Genomic DNA, 20,348 nt, shown 5'->3' on the forward strand with positions numbered 1-20,348 from the left:
TCACTTGTGGTGACTTTCTCCTTGACTTAAGCAGGGAGCAGAACAGAAGTGGCTGAAATGAGATCATTTACAAACATTTACAATAGGAGCCATGAGTGCCAGTACTTGATGAGTCTCCTTGAAACCGAGAAAGACTTTCTGTCAAGCTGCAATTGGAACAATTCATAACAAGTTTGTTAGATTATTAGATCCTATAAACAATGCTACTCAAGGGGGGGCGATACCAGGACACATACTTCATCAGTTGTACGCTGACTGTTTAAGGCACCCACCTGCTTGACGTTGATACCTCAAGGTGACATGCACCTGCACTGAGATATTTAATTATCCCCACATTCTGATAATTCCAATAACTGGCGATAATGAAAGTCATACCCAGGTTTCATCACATTTAGAGAGTGGTCGTCTAGATATGTAGGTATATAATACGAGGTAAGAAATTGATTTGTAGAAGCCGGTGGAACTCACATGCATCTCAGGTGCGCAGCGACCCAGCAGGTCAATGAGAGCGGAGTAGAAGGACATGATGGCATTGCCCATGTGAACAATCTCCTCCTCTTCCTCCTCCTCCCCAGTCCTGCTCAAGCCAGAGACAGACATGTTCAAACACAAACCATTGAAACACAAGCTTCAAACAGAATACACTGGAAGAAAACTCCCATTTCACAGCAGCAGAATTGGCAGTTTCCTATGAGCCTAATTAGCCCCAGTGTACAGGAGTGGTAGAAAGCTCAGGTGGCTGGTGTCATTTAGCTCACAGCATTGCTCAAACATCTATACAATGCAAGTCCTATTTCCATCCCTATTAAATGCACCTTATAAGTTTGCTATGTGAAATACACTAATTAAAAAACATTTCTAGTGATGATATGTCATTTGTAGTAAATACTGTATATTTCTCAGTAATGTTGGGTGTGGTATTGCTGTCCACTGGCGTGAGGGATGTGGGTCGTGATTAGGGACATGAGACTTACACGTCTCTCTGGAGTCCCGGGGGACCACTGGGCACGTCGAGGGCAGGGTTTTCAGAGATGTCGATGGCCTCCTTCATGGCCCCCAGCAGGCCCTTCCCCCCCTCCCCACGCAGAGCCGGGCCGAAGCACTCGGGGTGACGGATCAGAAGCTTCACCACCACGCTGGAGTTCTCTTCAACACTCTCCCCTGCACGGACATGAACAACAGAATAGGGTTAGCACCGACCAGCCGACGAGAAACGTGACAGTCTACCTCAGAAACTGGTAAATCGACTTTTTGAATGCTTCTATTTCAAAGCAGCAGCAGCCACAGAATCATGTTTTTGTGTGTTTAAAGCGTATACTAGTACCAAACTAGCTGTTTGAATGTAAGTAATAGGCAGTTTCAGATGGCTGGAAGTGCATATATGGCAGGGCAGCAGTGTGGAGTAGTGGTAAAAAAAGAAAAAACTAAAAAAAACTGTATAAAGGGTTATTTGTATGTAACAATTGTAAGTCACCCTGGATAAGGGCATCTGCTAAGAAATAAATAATAATAATAATAATAATAATAATAATAATAATAATAATAATAATAATATTATTATATCACATATAAATGACACTCTAGAACATTTTTTTTTTTAAATCCCAAGCAGTTTTAAAATATAAAACACAAACAAAATGTTACAAAACAGTACACACACAAATAGAGAGCCAGACATGAAATACATGATTCATTAATATTTATTTGACCTTGACTATTTGACCGAATTAGTAGACGTTCTAACCCTACAACATAACAGGAACTGAACCGCTATTGTGGGTAAAGGTAGTGGCAATGAAACCAGGATACCGATAACATTATAACAGTGTTATATTTACCAGGCCAGGTTGAATAAGACTGAGGTGAAGAGCCCAGTTAATAGGGATACGGTCCTGACAAAGTGTCAATTAAAAAACAAATGACTGGAATACCACTGGTTAAACTTCTGTAAAAATCAGCTGGGAAGGAGATAAAAATCAAAAGCAGTTGCTGAACTGCTTTAATAATGTCACTCCATTCAATTACTGAAATGCAAAAGTGCATTCTCTTCACTGCGGGGGGGTTGTGGCAGTTCTATCAGTAATGGAATTACATTTCATTTCTTTAATCCTTTCTATCCTGGAAATACCAGCACTCTGAGCATATCAATTGGGAATTGATTGGAAAAAGGAATTGGAATTGAAAAAAACAGGAATTTACCCCAACCCTGCTATTAATAGAGATGTTTCCTGGATATAGCATTACAGAGTACAGGCACTGGGGGAGCCAGGATAAGAAGTGTTTACATCCAGCTTTGAGCGGAACCCACCGTTGACAAAGACAGCGAAGCGCAGGAAAGACAGGTACCGCTCCCCTTCGATTGGATTCCACCCGATGTCAGGGTACCCTTTAGCCAATAGCATGGGGCAGCTCTGGAGCCCACAGCCTGCCAAGTACGTTACGACCTGCCAACACAGACACACGAAGATTAAAACTCAATTCACATAAGCATGTGGGTGCCCACAAGATTAGCTCTCAAGACAAACAAGAAAATGAGTTCCAAAGTGTGAAACAGAGCGGAGATCAGGTTTCGCAATAATGCCATCAACATTGCTTGCTGCGTGCCCACAATAGAGGTGAATAACCTTGGGCGGTGAGCTATCAGGAAATAAAGACCTAGAGCACTCAGCTGTTGGCTAGCTGTAAAAAGGGTTTTATCAGAAGTGTGTTCCTACCCACAACCCCAATGCTCACACTGTCACACCACAATTATTTGGTTGTTTTTTTTTGTGTTTATTTGGGCTATGGTTTCTTCAATAACAAATATCTTCTGCTGTGAATTCTAATCATATTCTTCTGAGTAAATCACTTGACTCTTAATATATATCCACTAAATGTTTTTCACACAGTGAACAGCATTGGAAGCGCTACCTTGTCCAGGTCAGGCTCCTCCAAGGCCAGAGCCAGTCCGTTGTTGTCCATCACAGAGGCGGCGGCCACATCCAGGGGGGTGGAGCCTCTCATTGCCGGAGATGCTGCGAGCACAGGAAGCAGCCGTCAGGAAACAGGAAATACACACAGAGCTGACTACATACCTGGAGTACACCTATTGTGACATTGTATTCAGCCAAATCAAAAGGTGTCTCTAAGTCGGGTTAACATACAGGTAGAGCGAGGGAAGATTACTGTAGTTGAAAAACCCTAAATGTCATAGATCAGAGATGTGAAACCTTTTTGATTGAAAGAGCCATACTGATGACTAGAGATTTTTAAAAGGGACATAAGAAACAAAACCAAAAAATGACAAATGTTACGCAACATTTGTTTTTGCTCTAAAACTAGCTTATGTCCAGCTTTCACCTCTAAATCAAGAGAGCCATAGTGTGGAGCTCTGGTGTAGATAATGCCAAGCCAAGTCACTACATCAAACTAATCTAACCGGATCCTTTATAAATCAGTCTAACCCCTTTCAATTAATCATGACATTAAATTCCACAGTAGTTTCTGCAGTACTGAAATCTGAACAGCAGAGGGCAGAATCTACATCTACATTAAATGTGCATTTATTTAGCAATATGCAGGTGTCAAGCACGCTACAGTATGGACATAAGCCTCCCATTGCAGCGCAGTTTAAGCCATTCCAGGTTTAACCACAGTGTTAGCATGGTAAAGGAAAACATATTTGAAATCCTCTGTCATTTAGGAGCACACACAATGGTGTAATACATCTCTAAGAATGTACTCTACCCTCTTATTTCATTGAAACATCATTCAAATATGTTAATTGGTCAGACTTCAGTTGCTCAGTGACTTAATGTGATAACTTCAATTAGTTTGTCAGCAGCTGAAACACAGCCCTCCCTGTGGTAGAGAGGAGGTATCAAAGGGAAGCAGGATGTCTAGCATCTCCAGCGTCTTGACCTGCTTGGGAAATGAACCAGAAAGACGTGTGGTCGTTCTACATGAATTATATATTTTTAATTAAAAATGATATATGAAGAATATGTGAGGCTTAAATTAGATTTCTCATTAAAAAGAACTGAACAATCAACAAGTTCCATGATTTCTCAGTGAAGAAACCCTGTCTGTACATGGTGTGATTTACTATAGAAATAAAAACCATGTCCTAGTTAGAACTCATTTAGTATATGTAATACAGATCTGTAGTAAAAGCTGGACTGGTACAAACTGCTCTGCAACGGGAGTCTCCTTTCCATCTCTGCATTATCAGCAGCATCTCCTATCTATCAGTGTGTGCCAGCATCCTGCCAAACTCCTGTCAAGCATGTCTCCCTAATTCACCTCGTTTGTCAGCGCTAAGTGCTTACTGTACAGCAAGTGATTAAACTGCAGATATGAAGCACGTCCACCCAGCCACTCAAACCAGCTTGGAGGTCTTGTTGCAGGGCTCTGAAATCCATTTCTCTCCTTCTCATTATCTTTAGTACCATCCTCACAGCTCTGCTCCCCTTGTGCAGATGAACTTTCCGTTTTGAATTAAGTCATACTAAGGATCACCCTCTCACCCCCATATCTGGTTCTTGTTTCACAGGAATTAAAATGATTTCATCTAAAAAGGGCCTTCTTTTCTGTCAGTAACCAACTATCTACTTCCCCTGACGACTGACATGCTGTGCAGCCAGTAAGATTTCTTTAACCCTAAAGATGCTGCTGCAGTGAAATGACCTAGGAAGTAAAGCAGCAACAGTCTTCCTGGAAGGCAAGGTAAGCAAACTGAGAACTTTCTTTAACCTTGTACCAGTCATGTTTTAAATGAAAATGCTTGTTTGCTTTCTGAAATAATGTTGCACAGGTATCAGTGTGCTCCAACACACACCCAGTCCAACACTGCTGTTCTCCAATAGGTAGCTGAGATGATCAAACATGGACTTCTGGTTCTGACTGCTGATGCGGCAAAAGTAGCACAAAAATCGGCAGCAGCTCGCCACCATCTTGGGAAACGTAATCTGCTGCAATGAGAGAGGAAACGAGCGATTCACAGAGATCCGTGAAAACAAACGCTAAGAACAGGGGCAGTCAGAATTGTTTTATTCTGTAACCTTACTACAGTTTAGCTAAACAAGCAAAACATGTGGAGACTTCGTACCGATCACAGTTTTCTTTTTTTAACTTTTTAATTATTATTATTGTAAATCTTAACAATACAATTTTTCAAACAAGAGAATTATTGAGCACATATTGTTAAATTAGGATTATCCAGCTAATTGTAGTTAAAAAAAAACAAAAAAAAACAACAACAACAACAACATATGGCTAAGACAAAACTGTAGTATTTTGTCCCGGAGTGTGCGTGTCTGTGTGCGAGTGTGGATATGGGCTGAAGGATCTACCTGGGATTTGTCCCCTCCGAGCACATTCACCATGACCTCCATCACAGTCTCGTGCATGCCCAGCACTCTCATCAGATTGGGGTGCTGGTAGAACACCTTGTTGTTCATGATGTCCCTGCAAAGCAACACAAAGAACACAAGCATGTTAAGAGTATCCAGGACCCACAAAGTTAGCCTCAGCCCCGGGGGCAACACTGAAACAAACTGATACCCGCACGCGGTCCAACCCTTGTGGCATAACAGAGAACTGTTCTGTTTTAAAGTTTCAAATTTCTACAATAATCTAATAGTGGGGTTACTGTAATTAACAAGTCTTCTCATCGATACTGTATGTTTGGCAAAGCTCAGCTGAATGATAATGTGAGGGTTGGTTCACTTTGTCTAGTGGGCATTGTAAAAATCATTCATACACCTTTCCATGTGTACAGACATCATCCTGTGCATGGAATATATGGCAGAAATAATAAGAAAAACAACACTTTATGTTTACTAGCAGTACCTGAGTGTTTGTTTTTGTGATTTATAATAATTTAATACATTGTTTGTCTCTTCTTATAAAAAATCATTTCAGTTTTAGTGGCACAAACTGCACGAGATGCCCCCTCTTATACAATAAGAGATGAAATGGGAAGAAGGCTGGGAGCAAACTGGCAACCCTGCACATCGCAAACAAGCTCCTTAGCCACTATGCAAAAGAGACAGGCTTGAGATTATAGAGCTTTTAAACATATCTAAACTCAACACAACACTACCTGTTAGAGCTACACCCTAAACACCACTTATTAACTTCTATTATTAAGACGTGTCAGACTGCTGCCTTGGGTTCAGTCCTTAGTGTCCAATTCATCTTTCCATCTCTTATGCTGTAGGAGTTATAAATGTTATTTTATTAAACAAACTGAATGTTTTTGGGGACCAGTGTCAGTCATTTATGGTGAAGTCCAAGGATGGAAACCTCTCTCAGACCTTGTTTAGCCCTAATGTAACCAAAGGTACGGTAGTCCAAGTTCAGAGCTAATCTGAACTTGGACTTATGTGCAATGGGAGTCTTATTTCCATCCCTGCACTGCCCTCGCTGTGTCTATGTCGCTGATGCTACAGGCAATGTGGTAATGTAACAGACATCTCTGCTGGCTGTGAAATGCTCTGGAGCATACTGTAGTTGCTCTCCAGATCTAAAGGTGGGAGTAAGACAGGGGATTTTTGAAGATGAAATTACAAATGTCAGGAAGAGATATTTATAGAAGCAGAAGTCGCTGTGGTTTATCTGAAATCAGAACAGGTCTGGGGAGGGTCTATTAAGATGAATGATGCACACTTGTGTTCAATGAGTATCAAAGTGCTAACCATGGGTTATTATATTATTAGCACTACACAGTATCACTGTCCTCTTTACAGTAGTGCTAACCAGTCACCAACCCCTTTAAAGCAGTACTAACCAAGGCTCTTATCCCTTATTAGCACTTGGCAGTTGCTTCTTCTGCTGTAGGTCAAATTCATGTCAACTGCATTGGCAACATGTGCCTGCAGCATGGAAAATTATAAGTTGCAGTGTAATCTTTTTATTTATAGTGTTGTATGCATATCCGGAACAATGTAAATGAAGAGCCAAATTATCTTTGGCACAACAGAAGGGGGTTGAGTGATCATGTTGCGAATGCCAACTGAAAATGAAAACATTTCAAACCCTACTAAGGAGAAGAAGTAGAAGATACTCCACGAAGACTTCAAAGTGCAGGCACTGCAACCCGAAGCCACAGGACAGGGAAGTCACATGCACAAAGTGTGGCACAGGGTCCAACATGAGGCAAGCTGGGATGAGCTAATCAGAGTGAGAGACAGACTGCCAGCTGATACTGTATCCCCGCAGTGTGAGCAAGATGCTACAACAGGAAAATTAACAGTGTAGGAGACATCTTCATTTCCTTCAGAGACTGAAATACTGAATTCCCTGAGCAATTCAGAACACCCTGATGCTTTTATGGTGTTAGCAGGAACTTGACAGGAGACAAAGAGACAGCTGAAACTATCTTTATGCATGTAAACAAACTGGAACGCCAACACAGGGTGCACAGGGTAAACAATCTGCTCCTGATGGATTCTGCAATCCTAGAATTTAGTTCCATTTTGCATGACTGCAGTACCTTTGATGTGTTCTGAAAAATAATGTGTCCGCAATCTTTTTGCAGTCTATCTAGAAATGATTATACTTACTACAGTTATCCAACCAGTAACTACTGTCGTGTCAACTGACATGCTGCTGGACCAGAGAGTACCAAGACCAGTTAACTAGGTTTAGCTTGGGTCTGATTGCTGGCACTGACCACTTCAGTAACACAGGCAGTTCAATAAGGTAGTTATACAGTAGGTGTTTTTACAGATGGATATTGCGTAATGATATAAAAGACCTCCAGTAGTCCCTGATATTGAAGTGATGAAGCCATCTGAAATGTCTTTTTATGAGACGGCTCGTATCAGCGTAAAATCAGCTATACGTTTTTTATGAATCTTATTTAACTATATTTAAAAATAAATATATATATAGTGTAAGACACAAGCTGATTTTCATGCACTCAATAAAGCTTAGTAGCCTCTCTTACCTCTCATAGAGTGGATATCAGCTTGTATCTTACAGCACCCTATGCAATATTCTCTGTATTTATATAGCCCCATCAGTCACTGAGCACAATTGTACCATGTTAAGTTTCCGGTCTATGCATTTATTTTATAATGCATATATGTTTGTTTTTTTTAAAGTTATGTCTCCTTCTCTAACTCCATAGAGTTCAGACAAACTTTTAAAATTTTTAAGAATGTAATAAAAATGTTTGACCGAAGGGGATATATAAACCATGGATAGGATCAATTGAGATGCACCATCCTGCATTGTAACCAATGCTGGTAGTCCTGATCACTTTTATAAAGCTTGGACCAAGGTACTGTACCACTCTGCAGCCCACGCAGCACCTCCTGCCTTGCACACAGCCCAGGACTCCACTCCTACCCCAATCCGTTGATCATGAGCTTCTCCTCCTCTTTGCCCATGCGCACGCTGAGCAGGGAGCGGATCTGCCCCAGGGAGGCCAGCAGATTGATGGTGTCCTGCACGGAGGCCGCGCTGATGGTGTAGCCCTTCCTCATGGCACGCAGCAGCTCCCCGATGCTGTCGTACTGCCGGCGCAGCAGACTGAACATCACACGCACCAGCTCGGGATCCTGGATGTGAGACTCCTGGGCCCAACTCACCATGGTCCGAGAGATCAGCTCCTTCAGAGTGGCTGAAAAAAAAACAAAAACATGGATTAGGTCAGACTTTAAAAGAGCTTTGTTTTGACTGAGGTTTGGTAAGCAGGTAGTAGTAAGTTAAAAATGTTTAGTTATCAATGAATATATTATCAATTTAACACAAAACCTCTCCAATCAGTTATTCTTTCTCACTCATGCCCTTTATTTTTTTTAAATACTTTTTAGCTTTCAATGACAGTCTGTAACAAAATTATTGTTGGCAAGACCATTATTGATGGGAAACATTCAGTATAATAAATCAAGACACAAAAAATGAATCTGTGTTAATACTGTGATAAATCAACCCTTCTTCAAACCCAATCTTTAGTACAAGGTAGCTTATACGGAGATAAATGTTTTCTGTTTAGGGTAATATATGTGCACATATGACAACATAAATAAATAAGGATATTTGAAAAGAAAAATGTAAAAAATTGTATTAACCTAAAGAAACTTAACTGAAATGTTGCTCTGCAGTCCAGGGTTGATTTATTTATGTGTAAGGTACACAGAGCCAGACACCATGGATTTACTCACTAGATTCCTACCAACAGTACAATCACCCAGGCAGGGTCAAATTAACCACAATATAAATATCCCCGAGCACAGGCTGAAGACACATTCAGCATTTTTTTGAATCCTGTCCTTTTTTATAGATTTAAAAGGCTAAAAGACACCTGGAGGTTGTGCTAGACTGCCAGTGTAAATCAATGAAGACAGCAAGTGACACGGGGGGAAAAAACTTTGACCAATGTTTCACCCTCTACAGCCTAGGTGTGTGACAATAATAATTTCATACTAAAATACTCTTCTACAAAGGGATATCATTAAGGTGTATTTGTAGAAACCAATCCTTTGATTTCACTTTGACTCAGGTGAATTTAAATGCTTCTTTCCTGAATGACAGGTAGTAGAACCCCACTGGAAAAGCACGTGGAGCCAGGAGGTGAGATTCTATTAACTGTAACACAAGCGTATAACCACTGTGCAAAACAAGCAGGCTTGTTTGAATTGGTGGTTGTAGAGGTTTTGCCTCATCTCATCTCACCAACAGGGTCAGAATCTGTAACAGCAGTGTATCTCCCAGCACTGCTCGGTATACAACCAAGTAGTTTCTAACGAGTTTTCTACCATTCACTGGGTACAGTACATTGTAGCCCTGCCACTGACATATTTGTATATTTAAAAAAACAGTACCACAGAATTACAAAATGCCATTTTCTTACGGTATTGCTCTTGGTTCTTGCACTCTCTCCTTCATACAGTATCTGAATAAGAGGTTTGAACAGTGTTGCTGTATGCACATTAAAAACTGTTGGAATTCATCTATTTAGATGCAATTGTTATGGGTTACTCCTAAGTAACTGTTCTGGCATCCCATTGTAGGTTTTAATTGAGCATCTAGCCACTAGAGCATTGAACTTACCCACGTAATACATCAACGTTGACACTCAGTGCCTACTGAATACTCTGTTCAGTGAAATACAAATATACTGGAAGAGATGGGAAATGAAATGAAAAGTACTGTAACTGCAAAACCAGTCTCCTTTGGGTATCACATTCTCCAGAAGAAAGAAATGAAGACGTATGTGCTTAGCAACTTTAAAAAGCTTGTCATGCCCCAATGATACTGGAAGTGGAACATGTCCAACTGAGCACTCCGTATGGACAAGGAGGAACCTAACCCAGCAGCGGTGTGCAGTGTTACAAGAGGTGAAGCACTCCTGTTTCACTTGCAGCCCTGTGTAAAGCAAAGATCATGGAATTATTATTATTATTATTATTATTATTATTAATAATAATAATAATAATATTATTATTATTATTATTATTTATTTCTTAGCAGACCCCCTTATCCAGGGTGACTTACAATTGTTACAAGATATCACATTATTTTTACATACAATTACCCATTTATACAGTTGGTTTTTTACTGGAGCAATCTAGGTAAAGTACCTTGCTCAAGGGTACAGCAGCAATGTCCCCCACCTGGGATTGAACCCATGACCCTCCGGTCAAGATTCTAGAGCCCTAACCACTACTCCACACTGCTGCCCGAATTAATATCCAGGAATGGTACACTGTCCTCTGGGATGTTCCGAGCATAAGGGTGGAAGTTTTTGGCAGACTGAATAAAATATTCCAGTTCTGCAAAGGTGCAGTCAGAGACACTAAATATGTCATTTATATATTTCTATTCAGATCAGGTACTTTCCACTGGTATTGTTGAAAAAATCCACCCTACAGAAAGGTAGGAATAAAAGCGTCCCATTTTAGTTCCCATGCTAAATCCCTTTCTTTTGAGTGGAGAATTCTCCATTAAAAAGAGAAAGAATCAAGAACAAGCTTGCAAGTTTTAGTAATGTAGTGGTTGAGAAATCTTCATATAGTTAAACCCTCATTGTTGACAGTGGAGAGGTTTTTCATATTCAGGTGATTATTACAGTTATTCCAGGATAACTGTGTTTGATTACATTGGTGAAGAATACATGTTTCTATATACGTATCTGACTTCCTGAAATCATTTTCATGCAATGGGTCTGAGGGAAGGAGCCCTCACCAATTAGGCAAAACAGCCCTTCAGCTATCTGTATATACTTCTGAAACATTAACCGCTGGTACCTGACGCTTGAAAGCCATAAACAAGGCTATTTTTTCTTATAAAATATGTTGGGTATTGTAATTTGAGCCTCACATGCAGCCCTAAATCAGGCCAGCAGCAGACACAGATGCTGACTAAGGCAGCATGAAAGAAGGGCAGGATTCACAGGGCTTCACACCTGATTATTACTCCCAATTCAGACGGCTTAACGTTTAATGCTCTAGGCCACTAACACACTGAAGGCATTTAAAATTCATTTTAAAAGGTAATCATCTTCGGAATACAGAGCTGGCTGGATTTACAGACCTGTTGGTGTTCCATCCCCTGTGCCTCATTATGACTGAAGCAATAAAGGAAGCAATACAGTATCAAACTGCTAGGGTGTAATTCTCTCTGCCAGAGGAGAAGGGAGTGTACAGAAGCAGCTTTCTTTAATAAGCTCTGAAGAGTAAACCGTTATTGCTTATTTAAAATCTCCAGGTTTAAATGAAATGGAATCTCATTGCAAGGTTTGCTTTAAAAAAATGTTTGTATAATGATTGCAATGGTGTATTTAATACAATTTGTAATTCATATTTGTGGGCAGAATCTTAAATCTCCCAACACCGTCAGCTGGTGTAGTCTTGGAATAATAACGGCATTCAACAACACAGAGCAGAGAACCGGCCCCTACATAATGTGTTATGTGCTATTTCCATATAAGACACTGACACTATTGAATTAGTTGCAGTAGGGTTGTCTTTTTACAAAGTTACTGTGACAGGATTGACCGAGGTTTGAGACTCGGAGACAGTTTTAAGTTCAAAAATAAAGTTTTTAATAAACAAAAATACAAAATAAACTGGCACGAGGGCCAAACAAAAAGGTTTCAAACACAAAATAAACACAACAAAACTTACAAATAAAGCTTCCAGGCTGGGCGTTGCCTTCACTGGATTAAAACAGAAAAACACAGCACAAACAAAACACTCCTTCTCTTCTGGAACTCTCTTCCTAGCCAGGACCTCTCCCCTGGCTTTTATCCCCTGTGGCTGGAGCCCAATTAATCAATAATTGCTGCTTATTCAATTAGGGCTCCAGCCACATTCTCACATGTTTTCCTGGCAGGGAGGAATTTTAACCCCCTCCCTGCCAGTCCCAACCATGTTCATAAAGACGGGGCAGTCCCCCGTCACAGTTACCTACTGAAAAGAGTTAACAGAGGAGCCCAGAATGTGTGAATGTGTGATCCACAATACTACATGCTGCTGTGAGAGAGGCCCCAGCTTGCTGTATGCTGCACTTAAACAGTCATATATTGATCCAACAACATATTGCTGAATACCAGCATTCAAGGGGTGACCACATTTTTACTTTATTACCAGAAAGCTTAATTCCTCTGTAAAGTGCATTGCAGTCCTTTAATTAGCGGTATCACAAAATAGGCTGCCTTGAATGTCTCGTTTTATTAGTGTGTGGCGGAGTGTCCCGCCCCTATGTATTATTATTTGTATTTTTGTCTGCAGACTCTGGCCGAGGGATAATAAGATAATTAACAACTAGTTAATCCCTCGGCCAGAATATATAAACCTGCAGCTCTCTGCACTCGGGGTGGAGTGTACAGAGGAGAGTATGGGGAGCGGAGAGAGCGAGCAAAAACGACAGTTAAAGATGACTGCTAAACAGTATTTGTTTATTCGTTTGGCCCTTGTGCCTTTTTGTTTTGTTGTTTTGTTTAAATCTTTTGTTTGTTAATAAATACGTTGAGTGCTATTGCACTCAGCTTCACCCGCCCATCCACTGTTTGGTTTCAGTTACTTCCTGGTCCGTGACATCACCACACCTCACCACTGCGAGCCAGACTGTCACACGGTGACACACTTGATTTATAATGCTAATTTATTTATTGATCACATAATTTGCTAATGGAGAGCTCTGTTAACAGAACACACATGCAGCTGAGCTTGTACATCAAACAAACATGTTGGCATCCAAAAAAAAAATGTTCAAAACTGGCAGGTGATTTCATCTTGACCGAAGGGTTCAGCTAAGTGCGCGATTTTTTATGGCAAGTCAGTTACTATTAAAGTAATTGGTAGCTAACAAAGAAGTTCCTTACATTTTCTATGCACAGCCATTCATCACATAGGCCTCAATGTGCCATTTTAAAAGGCACATGTTTTAGCAAACATGTATTTTCATTTTAAAACATAGAATGTGGTACTACTTCAGGTTTAAGGACAAACAAGACTCTAAATACACGAACGAGACTACCAAGCACTGTTAGAGATGTTTTCACAAACCTTTGAATGATTACAATATTCTTATGATCCGCTGTTCTTTATGGAATTTATCCTGTAGTGTTCTGAACTTAGGATTGCAATACACAGATGTACCAATGAAACTAACACATGAATACTCTCTTTAAAACCACTCCATGTTAGTAATATATTGCACAGCAAACAGCTTGCTATGGCGTTTTCCAGATGTTTTTTCTTTCAGCTCTTAAGAAGCTAAAGCAATACTATTATCAGACTCCAGCAGTCACTAGGGTATGGAACTATTGTTGTATTATGTACAGATAATTTGTTTCTATATATCAGTTTGTTTACTGGTACAGCATGTACTTGAAACTTAAAATTACATTGCAGTTTAACAGTTTGTGCACAGCTTCAAGTTACGCTGTTTTGTACTTGACACAGTGTGCAAGCTCTGCAGTTCCCGGGCATTTTCAAGGACTTCCCCTAGTTAATGTTGAACAGGTTAGGAGAGCATTGCTCCATCTACCACCAGCAATGTCAGAGGCTCCCATAGCAATTCTGCAAGCTACTCACTGTACGTGTGCTATTCGTTTGCAGATTGCCCTCAGATGTGTCGTGACTATGGTGTACCCAATGTATTTAATCTTTATGCTCTGATTTTGAGAGCTCTCTTGAAGCCACAGGGGTGCTATTTATATCTATATGCAAGACAGCAGCGTCCTTCTTGCAATATAGATGCATGGATAGGAATTTGGGTGAAACAAACAAATAAATATATCGGACTGCATGCCTGGCAGAGGTGTTTTTCAGGAATTAATTTCTTAATTACTAGGAGTAAATCAGTGAAGCATTCTGTGCAGGTTCAGCATGGAAGAAATTAAACAAATCCTGTCCTGACTATGATGAAAAAAAAACCCAAGAAGAAATAAAAAGGCCAGGTATAACCTGGAACACTCCTGTAGAAACAGCACACTACACTGTGCCACTCTGTCATCACAAACAGGTATCTGAGGCAACGCAGAAGACAGAGGGACATATTCAATTATGCTTGACTCCACTTTATATCAAGCAGCACAACTACTCCATAATAAGGCTCTCTGTGCTCCAAAACCAATAACACAATTTCAGGAAATTAACTTCGACCAATATCCACACAGGGCACTCCAGAGACGAGTATTGACATGTGACAGATCTAATTATCCTCCACTCGATGAACCAGGTTATATTGTAGCAGGAGGCTTTGTGTTCCAAAATCTATAAAGACAAGTTTGTAATTATTTACTAAAATTATTATTTCACATGCAAAGCCTCTTGGAGATGTGACAATCCCCCCTTTGAAGAGTGTGGGCAGGTCACAGGAACAACGGCCTCTTACGAGCATACAATTACTACAGAAAACATTCAACGGTAAATAATGCTTACAACGAGTCAACCACTAATTGCAATGCACATCGAGAAAAAAAGATGATTTAGTATATTAAATAAGAGGTTGGCAAGACACTTTATTGCAGCTAGGAAGAGAAATCCACGACAATGCCTGTGCTATTCATTAGCAGCCCTGCATACTTTACACTGTATATTCAGTGTTCAGGGAAAAGCTATTACTGGAAAAAGTAAACAGTGAAGGCAAGGGAAAATGACAGTGTGGTATAGTGCTAGCTGCTAGGCAGGTGGCATGAGATCTTCCCATCACAGCTCTTATTTGAGCATATCTCAATCCCTTTTTTACATACCCTTTTACTGTAATTAACTTTCACTTCACAACTAGTTAATCCACTAATGTTCCCTTTGCATTATTGCTGTATTAAATTCAATTTGATCTGCGCAACAGGAATCAAGTGGCATGATCCGAATCTATATACATGAAGGAAGACACATCTTTCTGCACTGTTTAACTGCACTTTACACACACACTGCACTTTAAGATTAGTTGTTTTTTCAACATCCAAAGTAATTATTTCCATATCTCTGCCTCATCGTTAGTTAGTTGGTTTTCCTAGACTGAGTGAGCTCTTGCTACAGCATTAGTGTCATAACAGTAGTAGTGCTGAGCCGAATTGCATGGTCATTTTATCATGTGGACAACTGTTCAATGAGACTCAAGCTGAACATCTGGATTCAAACCTGGGCCACCGGATGTGAAAGGCATGAAAAGCTAGTGAATTAGCCAGCTGTCTGTGCCTCATTGAAGCTTGCTCAGCAGGCATGCTGATGTCAGGAATGACCCAGCTGTGTGTGGTACTCACTGGGGGCTGCCTGCTCTTCCTCGGTGGGCTCCTCCTGCTTCTTGGGCGCTCCTTTGATCTTGTGCACCAGGGAGAGCAGCCGGCCCCTAATGGAGGTGTCCTGCTCCACCTCCTCCTCCTCTTCCAGAGGGATGCCTGGCAGGGAGACAGGAGAATCACATTGCAGTCCATGAGACGAGAGGAACATCACACAATCCAGCTGTGTACCAGATATGCAGCCTACAGCTCAAAAACCAAAAAGTCACATGACTACAATGTGTCAAGCACATGACGTCACAGGCACCGTTACATTTTACCAAAGGGTTTCCACAACATTAAACTACGAAGTCTGCATCTCAGACGGTTGATGAGCTGTTGAAAAAGCCTTGGTGTGTGTCAGTGCCGTTACATTAACACTGTAGTTCTTTGTTCTAGTTCTGAAATAGTATACACTATATAACAGAGTGAAGCAAACTTAAGACATGAGCAAATGCATAGTATGACTGTCCCTTAATGTATACATTTTTGTTTATAAGGTTGTTTGTGAAGCTTAGTAACAATATGGATTGTAAAATGAAAAGTGTATTGATGTGTGTGTGTGCATGAGAGATAACTGATTTTAGTTTATTGAATAAAAATCAAACCACCAGCTTAGATTAACATCCTGAACTATATTATCCTAAAACATCTTTACAAAAGCTGCAGACATCAAAAAGGCACAAGCCATTCTCATATAATGAATTCTGAAAGATTCTGAAGACTGAACATGCAAGCATATCAGAAACATTAAAGAATGACATTTTATGAAATATCATGTTTCTAACAACCCTTGTGTGTGTATTAATCATTTACTTTTAAACATTAACTGTAGGGCCCCTCGTCAACGCTGCAGCAATTATTTATTCATAAAGGTGTTCAGTAGGTTCAGCAAATGCACACAGTCAAGCTATTACTTACACTGACACTACACCAGGTTACAAATTCCCTGTTTTTCATTCCAGCTCATGCAAGACAATGGTGTTTCGAATGTTTCTTAGAACTCTTATGTATATATATTTAGGGTGCTGGCAAATTCCTACAGCACGATGCGTTTCCATACCACAGTGCAGAAGCAGGTCATCGTGGAACTCGTACATCTCCTCACGGATTTCATCTGGACAGGGGCAGTCTTCTCCGAGTTTGTAGTTTAATAACATGTTGATCTACAAGAAAAAGATCATTGTTAGGAAGCCATCTCGGTACCTGGCTATGCAATACAATACAATACCACCATGCTGAAAAGGCACAAGACACTGCTGCCTTGGCAGGTACACCCACTACTAAATCGGAAGCTGTCACAAAGACGACCAGAGTGGGTTGCGTCAGACCAGAAAGGAATTCAAACACAGACGGTGGTGATGATGAGCTGAGTGCAATGGCTGCACTCAGCGTTTATTAACAAATAAAAGGTTTGAACAATGGAATACAAAACAGGACACAGCACTTGACGCCAAAATAAACAGACAGACAAAACGACTAAACACTTAACAAACGGTGCACGGAGACAAACAAACACGGTGAGTACAAAACACTTATAATTATTCTTATCACTTATTTTAACTCCTTTCTCTCTCACCCGTTCTCCTCTTCCGAACACCCAACCCCAAGTGACTAAAACGTGCATCTATATATACTGTTGTGCTGGGATTCAATTACTAATTAATTACTCACTTGAATCCCAGCACGTGAATTCATTACGTGCAACCCCGTGCCACACATTATACACATTTTATCTGCACGTGAAGTGATGTGCCATCCTCGTGCCTAAATTTAATTATACACTTTAAACACACGTGAAACACAGACCCGTTTATATCCCGTGTACCAATCTATACACCAACATTAACATACGCACCCATACATACATACACAGAACACACAAATGCACACAGGGGCGGGGCACTTTGCCACATATACCCCCCCTTGTGCGCAGCACACATGGCCTCAACGGCCACCTCCCCCCTTAAATACCCAGCAGTCCAGGCCAAAGTCTCGGGCTGGGAAGGGAGGCTTCAGTGGGCCCATGGCTGGAAATGCTGTCAGCTCCCCTGCCGGTAGTGGCACGGCTGACAGCATGCTGGTCCTGTCCTGCAGCGAAAAAGCTGCGGGGGCAGGTGGTCCCCCGACCTCCCCCTTCTTCATAGCCGGCAGCTCCCTCCTGTGGGGCTCCGGCCACAAGAACTCCTGCAGCGAAACTGCTGCTGGGGAAAGTGGTCTCCAGACCTCCTCCCCCTTCTTCGTGGCCGGCAGCTCCCCTTTCTGGGGCTCCGGCCACCGTACTCCCTGCGGAGGTACGGGCAGCAGAGGCAGCTCCTGCTCCTCTGCTCCTGGCGGTGGTGGAGGCAGAGGCAGCTCCAGCTCCTCTGCTCCTTGCGGTGGTGGTGGCGGAGGCAGAGGCAGCTCCTGCTCCTCTGCTCCTTGCGGTGGTGGTGGCGGAGGCAGAGGCAGCTCCTGCTCCTCTGCTCCTGGAGGTGGTGGAGGCAGAGGCAGCTCCTGCTCCTCTGCTCCTGGAGGTGGTGGAGGCAGAGGCAGCTCCAGCTCCTCTGCTCCTGGCGGTGCTGGCTCCCTCTGCTGTGGCGGCTGGGCATGTGCGCGCCGTGCTGCCTTCAGCAGCATAGCGAGAGGCTGCTGGGGGACACCAGCATCCTGCCCTTCTCCCCCCCAAAAATTTTCAGGGGGTTGAGCCTGTAACCCCTCCCCTTCCGGCTCTTGGGGCTGAACCAGCAGGCATTTTCCCTCTGCTGGTGGCTTGGGTCCCAGGGCTGTGGAAGCCCCGACTTGCCTCCCTTTGGGCTGTGGACGCACCGACTCCTCCCTTTTGGGCTGTGGACGCACCGACTCCTCCCTTTTGGGCTGTGGACGCACCGACTCCTCCCTTTTGGGCTGTGGACGCACCGACTCCCCCCTCTTGGGCTGTGGACGTTCGGGCTCCCCCCACTCAGGCGTAGGACGTTCGGGCTCCTCCCACTCAGGCGTAGGACGTTCGGGCTCCTCCCACTCAGGCGTAGGACGTTCGGGCTCCTCCCACTCAGGCGTAGGACGTTCGGGCTCCTCCCACTCAGGCGTAGGATGTTCGGGCTCCTCCCACTCAGGCGTAGGATGTTCGGGCTCCTTCCACTCAGGCGTAGGACGTTCAGGCTCCTCCCATTTGGGCTGTGAAGGCAAAACCAGCAGGCATTCACCCTCTGCTGGTGGAGATGGGGACAGCAGGTACTCACCCTCTGCTGGTGGAGATGGGGACAGCAGGTACTCCTCTGCTGGTGGTCCTGCTACCTGGGCTGCTGTTCCATTTATGGTTGCCTCCAGGTAGCTGAGGACAAACTCCACACCTTCCTCCAAGGTGTTTGGGGTGTGTTCCTCCTGATAGGCCTCCCATCTCTCACTGTCCATCATCCACAGGGCCCGGACGACTATGGGCAGAGACTGGGCCTCCAGCCCAGCATTCTCTAGGAACCAGCCCCGCAGTTTGATGGCGTCTTCTGCCATTGACTTTTTTTTTTTTTTTTTTTTTTTTTTTTTTTAATCCAGACCCCTCCTGGTCTGACGCTTGGAGGCGCGGCTATCCCACGATGACACCACGTGTCACAAAGACGGCCAGAGTGGGTTGCGTCAGACCAGAAAGGAATTCAAACACAGACGGTGGTGATGATGAGCTGAGTGCAATGGCTGCACTCAGCGTTTATTAACAAATAAAAGGTTTGAACAATGGAATACAAAACAGGACACGGCACTTGACGCCAAAATAAACAGACAGACAAAACGACTAAACACTTAACAAACGGTGCACGGAGACAAACAAACACGGTGAGTACAAAACACTTATAATTATTCTTATCACTTATTTTAACTCCTTTCTCTCTCACCCGTTCTCCTCTTCCGAACACCCAACCCCAAGTGACTAAAACGTGCATCTATATATACTGTTGTGCTGGGATTCAATTACTAATTAATTACTCACTTGAATCCCAGCACGTGAATTCATTACGTGCAACCCCGTGCCACACATTATACACATTTTATCTGCACGTGAAGTGATGTGCCATCCTCGTGCCTAAATTTAATTATACACTTTAAACACACGTGAAACACAGACCCGTTTATATCCCGTGTACCAATCTATACACCAACATTAACATACGCACCCATACATACATACACAGAACACACAAATGCACACAGGGGCGGGGCACTTTGCCACAGAAGCCCTTTGAGAGAACAATGGTGTACAATGCTGTTAATGCAAACAGCAAAGTTTTGCACCAGAAAATAATAATGGCTGATTCAATTTGATGCTCAAATTGGGCATTATATTGCTGTTGACTAAGGACATTTTGTAGGAGGTCTGGAGTGAGTTTAGCACATCCAATCAGCCCTTACTGTATGTTTGGATTTAGGATTTCAAGAGAGTCCTTAGGAGGTTGACACAAGCTCCTTTATATAAATCTCCTTATATAAAGCCATACTAGTAAATACTTTAGAAGTCAAAAATACAATTTAAAAATCAACTCTAAACTTCTCTGGGAGCCAATGCAGTGAAGCCAATGCAGGAGTTACTGTATTTGGTCTCTTTTTGTTTGTTTTGCTGAGAACCCTAGCAGCTACATTCTGTATAAACTGCAGATGAGTT

At 42.3% G+C, this 20,348-nt stretch overlaps 1 protein-coding gene across 29 annotated transcripts in view; it reads right to left on the bottom strand.

The window, feature by feature from the left end:
- Window positions 1-20,348, bottom strand: part of LOC117422475 (ryanodine receptor 3-like) — a 149,217-nt gene that overhangs the window by 51,358 nt on the left and 77,511 nt on the right. For all 29 annotated transcript variants that reach the window (XM_058987384.1, XM_058987389.1, XM_058987392.1 and 26 more), the window contains 9 exons: window positions 16,782-16,884; window positions 15,704-15,838; window positions 8,335-8,608; window positions 5,331-5,445; window positions 4,817-4,949; window positions 2,911-3,014; window positions 2,309-2,444; window positions 975-1,161; window positions 469-577 (listed from right to left, as the gene is read on the bottom strand). In XM_058987384.1, coding sequence (XP_058843367.1) covers window positions 469-577; window positions 975-1,161; window positions 2,309-2,444; window positions 2,911-3,014; window positions 4,817-4,949; window positions 5,331-5,445; window positions 8,335-8,608; window positions 15,704-15,838; window positions 16,782-16,884 — 1,296 coding nt within the window. The remainder of the gene's footprint in view (window positions 1-468; window positions 578-974; window positions 1,162-2,308; window positions 2,445-2,910; window positions 3,015-4,816; window positions 4,950-5,330; window positions 5,446-8,334; window positions 8,609-15,703; window positions 15,839-16,781; window positions 16,885-20,348) is intronic.

The sequence above is a fragment of the Acipenser ruthenus genome, chromosome 15 (genome assembly GCF_902713425.1).
Source record: "Acipenser ruthenus chromosome 15, fAciRut3.2 maternal haplotype, whole genome shotgun sequence".
NCBI classification, from domain to species: domain Eukaryota; kingdom Metazoa; phylum Chordata; class Actinopteri; order Acipenseriformes; family Acipenseridae; genus Acipenser; species Acipenser ruthenus.